Raw genomic sequence first — 14,471 nt, forward strand, 5'->3', positions numbered from 1 at the left:
TCTCCTTCCCTCTTTCCTGATGAGGCAACAGTTTGTTGCGAAAGCTTGAATTTTGTGTGTGTGTTTGTGTTTGTTTGTGTGTCTATTGATCTGCCAGCGCTTTCGTTCGGTAAGTCACATCATCTTTGTTTTTTTTTTATATATATATATATATATATATATAAAAAGTGCAGGGAAGTTCTGTGCTGTTGTGAAAAACATTTACCATTCAAAGATTTTATAAGTTAATTACAGCTCTGAGAGAAAATATATTGTCACTTAACATAGAAAAAGCATATTTTCACCCAGGAAAAAGTGAATTTGTAACTGAGAAATATCCAGAATTTTTTTTCTTGTCCAGTTACATGCCCTGGTTGATGGAGTCAGGTTTCACCAAAATTTGTTTTGACTTTCCTATATGCTGAACAAGCTTTTCTTGAGACCATTTTATTTTTGATTTATTTGAAATTTTCCTGTAGCTGTTTTGCTTTGACTTCCCTTCTCTTCCTATTTGTTTCATTCCTAAGTGATGTATGTTGCTGTTTTCCTGTCCTAAATGTTTCGAATTTTGTAAGTTTATGTCTCTGTTTTTCAGACTAGTTTGTCTTTACTGCATAACTCCTTTCAGTCTGAAATCAGCATTGTCAGATTACATAAAGAATGACATGTTTAACTGAGAAGAATACTGCTTTGGAAGTTACAGGAAAGATTGTGAGCTGAAACAGCTTGTTTAAACTTCATAGGTGGAAGTTGCCCCTGTAATGCATTTTTCATTCCTGTAATCCTGCTGGCCTCAATCTCTCTTAGACCCCATACCCACCCCCACCACCATCCTTCAATATGCCCCAGGATCTAACTTGATTCATACTGAACCTACATCTTCTTCCCCACGGTCTCCAATTTCTCTGCTCTGCCATCCCCTTCAAGTCCACTCCTCCATGTCGTCATATGCTATACCAACTCACTGGTACTGGTGCTTGTGTTGCATTCCTGTCCTGTCCTGTGCACCTGCTACTTCCCCCTCCTGTGTTCCTATCTTGTGCACCCGCTGCCTCCCTCTTAGCAGTCAGCCACCCTTCCCCAACACTCCCTCCCACCCTTACCTTGTTTGTCCCCTGACCCACTCCACCCATCAGTCTTTCACCCCAGTCAACCTTCAGAACTGCAGATGGCATAATGTAGTCATACAGGTGTGTGTTGGGGGAGGGAGATGGCACACTATGTACTCTTCCTTGAGGTAGAATTATTCGAAAGTTAGCGTAATTTTCAGTCTAGTTCATATGCCTGGCAACAACTCAATGCCTCTGATGGTTGTATCTTGTATTTATGGATACATAAGTTAATTTCAGCCCATAAACAGAAATATGCACTACCAAATTTATTAGCACTCTTTTTTGCATGAGTTGTTGGTTTATTTCTCGTATGTAGCCATTCCATTATTTACTTAAACCTTTATTGCTTGTGAACAAATTAGTGAAATGTCACTTAAATTGCATTTAAGTAATGTATCTATATATAAAGGAGCCAGTACATTCAAAGACCATTATAAACTCTGCACATCCGTTGACCAGTTAACACTCCAGTGTAGTACCTAAATGCTCTCTGGATGATGACACACTCACTCATTTGTTGTTACTGTAATGCAGGCTTTAGAAGTGATCATTAAGATGTAGATGTTATTTCCTCACACTCTCTGTTCTAAACTCTTCATTTAATTTGTGATAATGATAACAAACAAGTCAACTTATTGAGATCTAATACTAAAGAGGAACTGTTCATGTTAGGGCATTACTACTTATCTGCGTTGTTGTTTTTACTTTATGGTGTGACAATTTTCTTCAAAATTGATCGGCTAGGTAGGAGTTCGTATTTCGTTGTTCTTCACTGGAAGTGAAAAATGCCTGAGATTCTATGTAAGCTCTCAGAAAACAACACACAAAAAAGTTTGAGCAGCAGTGAAATGGATTATACTTTGTAGACAGCCACCACTAATTGAACATATTCTTTAAATACACTAATTACATTATCACTCTCAACGCTTTTGAGCCAGAACCGTGACGAATCCACATTTTCAGATGTAGCTCAAGAAAAAATCTGTAGTAAACTTATTGACCACAGCCATGAAATTTATCAAGAGCCAACTGAAGTTTGTCACATTGTAACAACACTGTTCAAAATTAAAAAACAATTTTGCTTTAACTCAGTGACAAACAGCTTCTTTGGAATGAAAGTAGTATTTTTTGTTTGTTGTGAAACCTCATATTCTTCATCTCGTATTGTAGACCCTCAGACTTAATGAATTTTAATGTACAAAGATGTGTATGTTGGTGTGGGCATATTTTTAAAAAATCACCAAGCCTTCTCTTTTATCTCATTGCAGCACTCACATTATTTTCTCAGTTAATCTTGTTTTGGTCATCTGCTGCTGTTATTATTTACCAGATAGATGTTTCAATAGTTATCCATTTATCCCTGATTAAAACAAGTAAGGGGCAACACAGAAGAAAATAGTTAATTTTAACTATTTGGGAAACAGCATGACTTTTTACTGTTAGAACTCCAGTGAAAATTCACTGAATTTGTATTTGTCATCTTACGTTACCATCTGTATCTTCATTCGAGAGAAATGTACAACCAACTATTGATAGCCTCCCCAAACAGCACTGGAGGTAAGTATGGATGTATTTGAAGAGCCAAACAAAACAATTTCTATTCCCTTGAATGAGCTTCGAAAATATGAGAGTAAGTCAAAAATTATCCAGACTTTCTCTATGACTAGGGACCTGAGAAAATTCACATTTTGCAATAAATGTGTATATAAGAACAAAATGTGTTTCAAAATGTAAAAACCCAAAATTATTCAATAGACGTTATTTCATTGTGAAATCAGTTTTCAGTTACTGGTATTGCACATTATCTGGTGAAGCTCAATTTGAAAAGATAATTTGTGTAAGAATGTGTTTGCAAACTAAAAGGTACATGAACACAAGGCATCAGTGCGCTCTGTGCTCAGGCACCATGCAGTCATGAGTGGTTGAATTGTCTGTGTAAAATATATGCCACATAATGCAACATAGTACTCAGCTGTGGGACCTAGAATCGTAGAACAAAGAAAAGTGTACATTTGTTTACTATTTAAAGTTCAAAAATTGTTATAATATGGACACATTTAACATGACAGTTTTAGGAATCAGGTGTTTTGAACAGTGGGCCAAATAGCAATAGAGGTTGGACCTGAAATGTCCTGTTCTATCATGCGAACCTCAACATGTAATTGCACAGTAGCCATTAGTGATTGCTTTGTGTTGTGCCTTGGTCATTGTTTTCTTTTCTTATTTTGAAGTTAGTTCATCAAGGAGTTTAATTATGACCATCACAACACCAGAAGGGATTGATAATCCCTGTGACCATATGTCTGTTCTGCTTTCATAAAAATGCTGAGATGGGGGGACTGGAATTTTTTCCCTGCACCACTCCTCTCCCCTCCGGCAGTATTAATTCTAGTTTGTTTACACTCGCAGCTGACTGGCAGATTATAATATCTGCATTTTAGCAACAGAAAAAGAAAACCATTAATGTATTGTGACCAAGCCAAAATTGTCCCCAGGGTGCAAGTAATAGTTATTTTTGGTTGCCAAGTGTGGGTCACATGGCTATGAATGCTCACAAAAGGGTGACATCAGTATTCTGTAGATTCTCAGCAGTTTAGACTAACCATCTTCAACAGAATAATCACAGAAAATGAGTTGTGGGTTCATCACTATAAACCAGAATTAAAATTAAAGAAGGGTGGCACATATGGTCATAGATTTGTATGACACACTGAAGAGCTTGGTGAAAATTTTGAGAATATAAACTCTCAGGTACTTGGAGATAGACATCAACTATCCTGTGAAAGTCCACTTAAAATTTTTCAAGAACTGCTGTTAAATGAGGAATCTAGGAATGTACTACAGCCCTCTACATATTGTTCCTTTAGGAATCACGAAGACAATATTGGACTATGTTTGGTGTGCACAGCTGCGTTTAAGCAGTAATTCTCCTTGCGTTCCACACACAGATGGAAAGGGAAGAAATCCTAATACAGCATAGATCATAAATACCCTCTGCCTTTCACTTCACTGTGGTTTGAAGAGTGGGAATGTTGAGGTAGATTTAGATGTGTTAGAGCATGCAGTGGAAATATTTAGAAATGCGAACTAAGCTGCTACTTGTTATAGGAATGAGATTGGCAACGAGTTCTGTTTATAGAACAAGATAAAAGAATGGATGTACTGTACTGCAGACCAATACACTTAGTATCCATCTGTTGTAGATTCAAAGAGCAAGTTATAAATTTGGACATTCTGAGGATCTTGGAGGACAAAAGCGTATCTCCAAGAATCAGCACAGGTTCAGCAATAATCATTCATGTCAGCACAGGTTCAGCAATAATCATTCATGTTAAACACAACTTGCTTGTTTCATACACAATATCAATTCAGACCTCACATAAAGACAAATGTTTAATTGTGTAATGGCAATTAATTAAGGCAATAGTATATCATAAATAAGTAAATTAATATCTAGTGTAAGCCATCAATTGAAGGTTCCACATTTATTTGCGTGTTTTTCAGAAAAAGAAAACATTTCATACGTGCGATTTTGGACTAGGTTTGTTTACGTTATCATATACTGTAAGTTATTTGATTATTTCAGTAAAATACAGTTTGTATTGTTAGTTTAGTCTTACACACTATCTATTTGATTCCCTAGTAAGTAGCTCAACTGAAAAGTTTGGAAATAAGTGAAAATTTCATATACTGTAGGCTCAGCTCATTGTTTACTTTTGTCCAGTTACGTAGTTTCTATTTCTCTGGAAATTTTCAGTTAGTATCCAAACTTTATGCCTATACTTTCTAAGAAATTTTATATATTAATTGAATAGTCTAGGAAGTTATTCTTGGTTAATTTAGACTACAGGTAAAATTTGTTTGCCATGTGTGAGAAATGTATTACTTGCCATAGGATCGATAGTTCTTGTGTATGGTGTGAGGGTTGTTACGGTTTCTTTCATATGGATTGTTGTGGGAATTGGGGAAATAAACAAGGCTCATTGGTTGTGTACGATCTGCTGTAGAGGTAGGAAAATAGTGGGACAAGAGGAGAAGATTGCTGCCCTTCAGGTGGAACTAGATAAGACAAAACAAGATCTGGAAAAGTTAAGAGGGGAGAAGGGAAAAGAGTGTGGGAAGTGACAACAGGCTACAGAAGAAATAGGAATATGACTTCTTCAGACAGTTTTGTTGTCAGTGTGGAAAACAGGTTTGATCTGTTGTCACAGTGGGAAACTGATGAGTCACAAGTAGATGTAGTACTAGGTAGGACACAGCGAACTTTCAAAAAGTGTTTGAGAAGTAAGAAGTCAGAAAAAGTTGTGAAGAAGAAGAAGAAGAAGAAGAAGAAAGTTGTGTTGTTAGGTAGTTCACATGGTAGAGGTGTTGGCCAACTGTTGCAGGATGAACTAAGTTACTGGATCATGAGGCTGTTTTACCTAGTGCAAGTCTGGATAAGGTGATAGATGATGTAGGTTCACTTTGCAGAGACTTCACAAAGGAAGACACCATGGTAATAGTAGGTGCGGTGGGCAACAGCATAGACAGGGACCCTAGTTATTCAGTTGAGTGTGACCTGGTAAAGATGGCATCAGCAACGAGACATAGAGGTGTTGGACTTGTATCAGTCCTGAGGCGCCATGACCAGCCCCATTTAAACTCTTGTGTTAGGAGAGTTAATTTAGAGGTGGAACAACTGCTTGGCTCAGGTCTGCGGTCTCTTATCAGTGTGGTACTGCACTAGGCATGGCCTTCATCTCAACAGGAAAGGGAAGGGAAAACTGTCGGTTCTAGTAGCAAATAACTTAAGTGAGGGCACTATCACAAGTGCTAACATACCTGTGGTACAGTACAGGTGATGTGACAGAGCACAATTCATGCAAACAGCCCCTTATTGAAACTGGAGATATTCAAAAATTGACAGAAAAATTAGATTTATCCAGTTGTAATCCGGACAGTGCACAAAATCAGTTATCCTTATTGCATCAGAGTATCTGAGGATTAAGGGGAAAGCTTAATGAGTTGCTTATTTGTGTGGAAGAATTAGAATTGAGCAAACCGGTTGATATAATCTGCCTCTCTAAACATCGTGTTAAATGTTACAGGATGCAAGTTAGCTTCTTACTTCTGCAGAGAAAATGTGGAGAAAGGAGGAGTTGCCACATTTGTCAGAAACTGTTTTGACTTCAAGAATATTGATATTAATAAATTTTGCTCAGAGCAGCACTTAGAAGCTTGTGCAACAGAAGTAATATTTCATAATGGAAAAAAGTCATATCACAAAACCAATAGCAAATGAACTACCTGATCATGACATGCAGCATCTTTTGTTGAATGTTGAAACTTGGAGGATAAAAAATCTATTAAATCTGAGCACTGTCAAAAATTGAGAATTTTTATAGATTGCTCAAAGACATGAACTGGATAGATGTTTACAATACTTCTGACTAAAACAGAAAATACAGAGCATTCATTAATAAAGTTGCTTCCACTTTTGAAAATTGTTTTCCCCTAAAGGTAACTCAAGTCAAACAGAAGTCAAAAAATAAACAATATATTACACAAGGAATAAAGATATGTGGGACAAAAAGGAGATTGTACCTACTATCTAGTAACAGCTCTGATGTTAGCATTGTAAAACATTGCAAAGAATACTGCAAAGTATTGAAGCATGTGATCCAGAAATGCAAGCATCTTTATTATGAGAAAAAGATAATTATATCAGGCAACAAAATACAAACTGTATGGGTTATAATGAAGACAGAGACAGGTGGGCTCTAAAAATAAATGAGTCATTGGTAACAACTGCATGTAGTGTTTCAAACCACTTAAACAAGTGCTTTGTTTGTGTTACTGACAGCTTGGGGTTATCAGGTCGGTAGACAGTGCAATGGAATACCTAACAACACTCCAAACAAGTAACTTCAGTCAAATGGAAGTGACACTCATGTCTCCCAAAGAAGTAGCATGCATCATAAAATCCTTAAAATCCAACTGTCCTAGTGATTATGATAACATATCAATGAAGTTAATCAAAGAGTGCTTATGTGAGTTGAATTCTATCTGAAGTTATTTCTATAATCACTCTCTTATTAGCGGAACATTTCCAGACTGGCTAAAATATGCTGAAGTCAAGCCTCTATACAAGAAGTGAGGTAAAGAGATACCATCAACCTATTGACCAGTTTCACTTTTACAGGATTTTTCCAAAAATATTTGAAAAGGTTGTGTTCAAGCATCTCCTTAGGCACTTGACTGCAAATTATATATTCTCCATTTCAAAGTTTGTGTTCATCTTGGCTTCCGATACAGGACAGCTTTTTACATGTACAGTGACAATGTACTTAATTCACTAGATAACAAACTAGAGGCTACTGGCATTTTCCATGACCTGTCAGAAACCTTTGACTGTGTGAATCACAGCATTCTCTTCAGTAAATCAAAATATTATGGTATCACCAGCAGTGCTGTGAAATGGTTCGATTCTTACCTAACTAACAGGAAACAAAGGTGGTGGTGGTTGTTGTGAAATACCTGATAACAAGCAGTCAGTCTTCGTCTGATTGGGAATTAATTACGTGCGGTGTTCCTCGAGGTTCCATCTTGGGTCTCTTGCTTTTTCCTGTGTACATTAATGACCTCACGTCTGTTACATTGCCAGATGCCAAGTTTGTTTTGTTAGCAGATGGTACAAACACTGCAGTAAGTATCAAGTCATGTACAGATTTAGAAATGACTGCTACTTAAATTTTCACTGACTTTAATAAATGATTTAAAGCTTATTCACCGTCATTAAACTGTGAAAAGACTGACTATATGCAGTTCAAAGCCTGTAAGAGATATCCTTCCAGCATGTGTGTAACATATGAAGACATGCAAATCAAAGACGTTGACAGTGTAAATTTCTGGGGTTACAACTCAATAATAATAAATCGAGTTGGGAAGAGCATACCACAGAATTGCTGAAGCACCTAAACAAGTCTGTATTTTCAGTGAGAATGATGACAGATGTAGGAGCTATAAATATAAAGAAACTTGCATACTTGCTTACTTGCATTGTATTATGTCATACAGGATCATACTCTGGGCTAACTTGTCAAACTGAGCAAACATTTTTAGCATACAAAAGCATGTAATAAGACTCATGTGGTGTAAATACAAGAACATAATGTAGAAACCTGTTCAAGGAACTTTGGTTTTACCCACTGCTTCTCAGTTTATTTATTCCGCAATGAAATTTGTTGCAAGTAGTATATCTCTACAGAATGAGATTTTCACTCTGCAGCGGAGTGTGCGCTGATATGAAACTTCCTGGCAGATTAAAACTGTGTGCCCGACCGAGACTCGAACTCGGGACCTTTGCCTTTCACGGGCAAGTGCTCTACCAACAGAGCTACCGAAGCACGACTCACGCCTGGTACTCACAGCTTTACTTCTGCCAGTACCTCGTCTCCTACCTTCCAAACTTTACAGAAGCTCTCCTGCGAAACTTGGAGAACTAGCACTCCTGAAAGAAAGGATATGGTGGAGACATGGCTTAGCCACAGCCTGGGGGATGTTTCCAGAATGAGATTTTCACTCTGCAGCGGAGTGTGCGCTGATATGAAACTTCCTGGCAGATTAAAAATGTGTGCCCGACCGAGACTCGAACTCGGGACCTTTGCCTTTCGCGGGCAAGTGCTCTACCAACAGAGCTACCGAAGCACGACTCACGCCCGGTACTCACAGCTTTACTTCTGCCAGTACCTCGTCTCCTACCTTCTAAACTTTACAGAAGCTCTCCTGCGAAACTTGCAGAACTAGCACTCCTGAAAGAAAGGATATTGCGTAGACATGGCTTAGCCACAGCCTGGGGGATGTTTCCAGAATGAAAAGGCAATGGTCCCGAGTTCGAGTCTCGGTTGGGCACACAGTTTTAATCTGCCAGGAAGTTTCATATCAGCGCACACTCCACTGCAGAGTGAAAATCTCATTCTGGAAACATCCCCCAGGCTGTGGCTAAGCCATGTCTCCGCAATATCCTTTCTTTCAGGAGTGCTAGTTCTGCAAGTTTCGCAGGAGAGCTTCTGTAAAGTTTAGAAGGTAGGAGACGAGGTACTGGCAGAAGTAAAGCTGTGAGTACCGGGCGTGAGTCGTGCTTCGGTAGCTCAGTTGGTAGAGCACTTGCTCGCGAAAGGCAAAGGTCCCGAGTTCGAGTCTCGGTCGGGCACACAGCTTTAATCTGCCAGGAAGTTTTAATATATCTCTGTTTCCAACGAGTACCTCAATACATAATGTCAATACTAGGAATAAGAACAATCTACATAAAGACCAAAAATCACTTACCTCCGTCCAAAAAGGAGTCCAGTATTCAGGTACTCACATTTTTTATAAATTGCCAGCAACCATTAAAACAGTTTAAACAGAATTTAGAAGACTTTTTTATACACAACTCCTTGTACTCTGTAGATGAATATCTTAACAGGGACTGTTAGACAAGCTTAAGTAAAAATGTCTGGTAGATTTCAGTTCTGACAGCGCTTGGTCACAACAGTCCAGATTAGGTATTTTGTGTATGATAAACTTATTAAAAGTGCATAACTATGTTTCATTCTGACAGTGTGTTAATTCTGTAAATATTATCAGTTCCAGTTTACTGTAATGTACTCACCTATTTTGACAATCTCCTGACAGATTATCGGGGTACTGAGTATTATATTCAGATGTTTTTGCTTTTTATTTTATACTTTCTGAGTTATTCCACACCCTCTCATTTTTGGGTCTATGGTATGAAAACTAAATCAAGTTAAACTAATCTAATGTAGCATACAATAGGTGCAGATCACTAGGTAGATTCCACCTTCCTAGATTTCTGAAAAACAGTCAGCACCTCATCACATAGTCGATTAATAAACAAGGTTATACAATGTATCTTAGCAAATAAGGGAAAGCCTTGAACAATTTTTTGCTAGTAGAAATTAGTATATTATATTGGATGGCAAATATTCAACAGAAACAAAAGTAACATCAAATATGCTCCAGGAAAATTCAATAGGATCACTGTTGTTCTCAGTATACATAAATTATTATTTGTGAGGTAGGGTTAGCAACACACTCAGATTGTGGTGGTGCAGTTATCTATAGTGAAGTTTTTTGGAAAATTAAATAAATAAATGTAGGACAACAAAAACTGTATTGTCACATGGTGCACTGCATGGAGCATTAAATGTTGGTAAATGCGAGACACTAACCATAACAAACAGAAAAAAAACTCAACATGACGTGATTACAAAATTGGTGTTTAATTTCTGCAGCCTGTCACTTGATTTTGAGTAATATCAGTAGCAGGGAAAGCAGCTAGAAGTCTTACATTTGTAGGGAACATCTCCAAAAGTTTGATATGTCTCTAAAGGAAACAGCATATCAGATGCTAATGTGACCAGTATTGATCCTGTGTTTGAAGCTGGGATGAGGAAGAAATAGAAAAAAATTCAGAGAGGTGCTGCTAGGTCGATGTACTGTCCTTTCTGTTTGTATGTTCTATAACATATGCTATTCTTTTATCGTTGCTGCATTTGTTCCTCTCTTACATGCTTCTTTTACTGTATGGCAGTAATTGCTGCAGATGTGGAAGAAGACTCATATTCCCCCACCCCTCCCAGTCAGTGGTCCGTTTTTCTTTCTTTGTCCTTCATCTATATATAAACTGACAATGCAGCTTCCATTTGCTTACTCTGCATCCACATTGATACTCTGCAAGCCATCGTATGGTGCATGACAGATGGTAACCTGCACCACTATTAGTTGTTTCCTTTCCTTTTCCACTTGCAAATAGAGCGAGGAAAAAATGACTATCTATATGCCTCCATATAAGCCCTAATTTCTGATATCTTATCTTCGTGGCCCTTACGCGCAGTGTATGTTGGCGGCAGTAGAATCGTTTGGCAGTCAGCCGATTCTCTAAATTTCTTATTCTCATGTGAAATGAATGATATGGTCACAGTGAAACTTATAGACATCTTTTGAATTGGAAATGTTTTCTTCGTTCACTTGAAGTCAATGTCAACATTCTTATCAGTTTCAGACATTACATCTATCTGCTTGGCTTTAGCATATTTTATTCTAAATCTATGCTTCAATGTGAGTGAAAAACAGCAAAAAGAATATGATTTAAAGAATCTTAAATATTTAAGGCTATTTAAAATCATTGTGTAATCAGTATGCATTGAACTTCCAAAGAAATTATTTCTTTGTTAGCACTATTTTATAATTTGTTTCTTTGTAGGTATTGTGGACAGAATCGAGTTGGAACCAGAAAGGAGCAGTGATCCATCTCGTCTTTACAAGCTTGGTGGCTTTCAGATTAAACTATTGCACCATGCTCTTACAGAGTTCCCACTTGCAAAAAAAGTAATTTATTCTACATGCTCATTGAATGTTGAAGAAAATGAAGAAGTTGTGCAGAAAGTTATGTCATATTTCCCTGACCCACCAGAGTTTAAGTTGGTTAAGAAAATTTTGCCTGACACATGGAAAAATCGTGGCAATAAATGTTATGTAGGTGGTAAATATTGCCTGTATTCAAGACCAGAGGAGGATTTAACCAATGGTTTCTTTATTGCAGTATTCGAAAGGCATAATGGTTCATGTGAAAAAGAAAAATGTACTGACAAATACGCTAGGAACTCGGAAAAACCTGAAGAAACCAGCTTAAAAATACCAGAAACTGGTACGGCACACACAGAAATTGCTTCTTCACATGACATTTTGAAGGACAGTGATAGAAAATTAAAGCTTGTCAAGCATCACAGAAAGAAAAGTCGATTAAAGATTTGTGATGCAAATACCACTGCTCTCGAAGAAAGTATAGAGGATGAGCTTGATGGACTTACAAGGGAGGCTACTACCAGTGGAAAGACATATCAGACAGAACATTTTCAAAAGAAGGATTCTTTAGTATACAATTGCACAGAGAATCTCAGTCATGAGACCAGACTGGCAAAATTTGGTCAAAACTTAAAAGCAAAAAAACTGAAAAAAATAAAAAGTGTGTCTGATCATACAAATAGTTCACAGGAAACTACTTCTGGCTCTCTCCTTGGTGACACTCCAACTGTTAATATATCATCTGAAAAAATTTCTCACATTGGGTCCAACAATTCACACAAAAATTTAACTGTAGAGACTGGAAACAGCACAAAATCAAAATCAGAAGTAAGTGATGATTATGATACAGTATCAGTGAACCACAAACGAAAGAAACAAAAAACTACTAGTGAATCTATTTTTAGGGGAAGAATAGATAAATCAGAAAGTCACAGTTCTTCTCTCGACGAACATAGCTTAAGACTTGATATTCCAAAAGAAGTAGTTAATATGAAAAAGAAAAAGAAGACATTGGTAGAAAAATCCAATGAACTTGGTGATGTACAAGAATCTGAAGACAGCAATATGCTGAATAAAAGACACAGCCTCAAAAAGAAAAGAACATCTCATTATGATGATGATTGTGGCAGTGTAAACATTTTAGGCAGTGTGACAAGAACTGTTCTGAATAATGTTATCAGTGATAGTTATGACAGTCCACTCAATAAATTTAGTTACAATTTGGAAGAAACAAATCATTCAAAAAAGAAAAAAAGGAAGAAAGAGGAAAAATGTGACAGGTAGCATATTCGAAAATGAACTGAGGTTCTCACACCAAATGTAATGCTGATATTATTTATCGGTGTTATTTCTCTAGGTATCCTGGAATGGTAATATGATACTGTGTGTCGAAGACTCTCTGCTGTGTTTGGTAAATGTGCTGGTATTGGGTACGTACAGTAACCATGTTCAACAGGAATTCCATGACACAATATAAGAACAGTTGTCTTCCCTAAATGTAATATGAAATGGAAATAAAGGCATGTCATCAACAAAAATGTCTTTAGGCTAGTAATATACACCAGTCAGTTAAGACTAGTGTGCTGTATACCCTAGAAGAGCACAGTTTTGAGAAGTGCATTGCAAAGAAAAAACCAAAATACACATGTTGTAGAATCTAATTGTGCCACACCAGTCGAAAATGAAGAATGTCCATTCTATGTCTTCATTTTCTAGACAGTCACACATATAATGACTAGACATGGTACAACAATTGTTTCCATTTTTGTGAATGAAAATATTAAATAGGATTCACCAAACTGATCGGTATGCTGTATTTGGAACTTGTATTTGTTTCTTACAGACTATTTTGATGTCTGATTTTAATAAAACTGTATTTCTTATTTGCATTACTTTATTCTTTTCAGTGTGATACATGTCATTTGTTTGATTGTTTTACAGCCACATGCATTTCTTTACCTCTGTAAATTTTAAGCGTAAACCAGACAGATAATGCACAAGAGCATTAGAAAAAGTTAATTCTAGTCAGGAAGAAGAAAAAATTAGTTCCATCTTTTGTGATATTGTTAAATTTGTGTTTAGTTAATTGCCAAAGTCCCCTGAAAGATGGAATGCCAATGGCACCATCTTGCCATTTTGCAAATTTTCATTTGTCTTTGTGTCATACTTTACCTTGATATTGAACTTGACAAGGTAGGCTTATAAGTCATAATGGAAACAAAGAGGGAAAGTTTATGGAAATTGAAAAAAGAACCGTTTGTTTACATTTTTGGGTTCTCAAGACTGCTAATATATTTCCTGATTCCTGAGCATAGTGTTGTTATTGCACAGACACATTCAAGATAACAAAATAGCAGAAATATTCTTGGTGAAAAGAAATCAAAATGATGACTAGAGAAACTCCCTTTGATTTATTAAAGCTGCCCATACCCAAGCTGACTGATCCGCCGTCCTGCTTGCTGAGCGGGTCAGTCCTGACCCTCTTTCCTGCATTTGAGTGACTAGGTCTGTTGTTCAAGTGCCTTGTTTCCACTGCAAAGCCTCTGCCTGCTTGTCCAAACTGTTGCCTGCCAGCCCACATTCTGTCAGTGCAGGAAGGTAGGGTCCACCATGTGCTTACCAGCCTCCACACGCAGTTGGTTGGTTTGTGGCTATTGTTGGCGAGCAGGTCAGCTAACCAGTCGGGCTGTGAATGGACATTTTAAAACACAATTACATTTTATTTTTGGACGTTTAGTGAACAGATTCAATTTCTTTTTTAAATTCTGTTTGGGCAAGGTAATATTATAAATAACCCATTTATTCGTCACTGAATAATGATGTCCTCTCTGTGCTTTTTGAAAGTTGATCAATGTTTAGCATTAAAATAAAACATCTTGTGTTATAGTACCCCTATATTTTAGTTCTTTGAATGTATTTCTGCAGAAGTGTCATGGTTACAATCCTGCATTGCACCTGATAACTTTTTTGTGTAGTTTTACCAGAATTTGTATGCATATCTCTTGGATTTTCTGACACCAATGTAAATTGCTA

The 14,471-nt window shown here is 37.1% G+C and overlaps 1 protein-coding gene across 1 annotated transcript in view; it reads left to right on the top strand.

Annotated features, from left to right (window-relative positions):
• Positions 1 to 13,285, top strand: part of LOC124606790 (28S rRNA (cytosine-C(5))-methyltransferase) — an 80,970-nt gene extending 67,685 nt beyond the window's left edge. Inside the window, exon 6 of the mRNA XM_047138857.1 lies at positions 11,338 to 13,285. Within this exon, the coding sequence (XP_046994813.1) occupies positions 11,338 to 12,722 (1,385 nt within the window). The 3' untranslated portion in view covers positions 12,723 to 13,285. The remainder of the gene's footprint in view (positions 1 to 11,337) is intronic.
• The last annotated feature ends 1,186 nt before the right edge of the window (positions 13,286 to 14,471 follow it).

The sequence above is a fragment of the Schistocerca americana genome, chromosome 3 (assembly GCF_021461395.2).
Source record: "Schistocerca americana isolate TAMUIC-IGC-003095 chromosome 3, iqSchAmer2.1, whole genome shotgun sequence".
NCBI classification, from domain to species: Eukaryota; Metazoa; Arthropoda; class Insecta; order Orthoptera; family Acrididae; genus Schistocerca; species Schistocerca americana.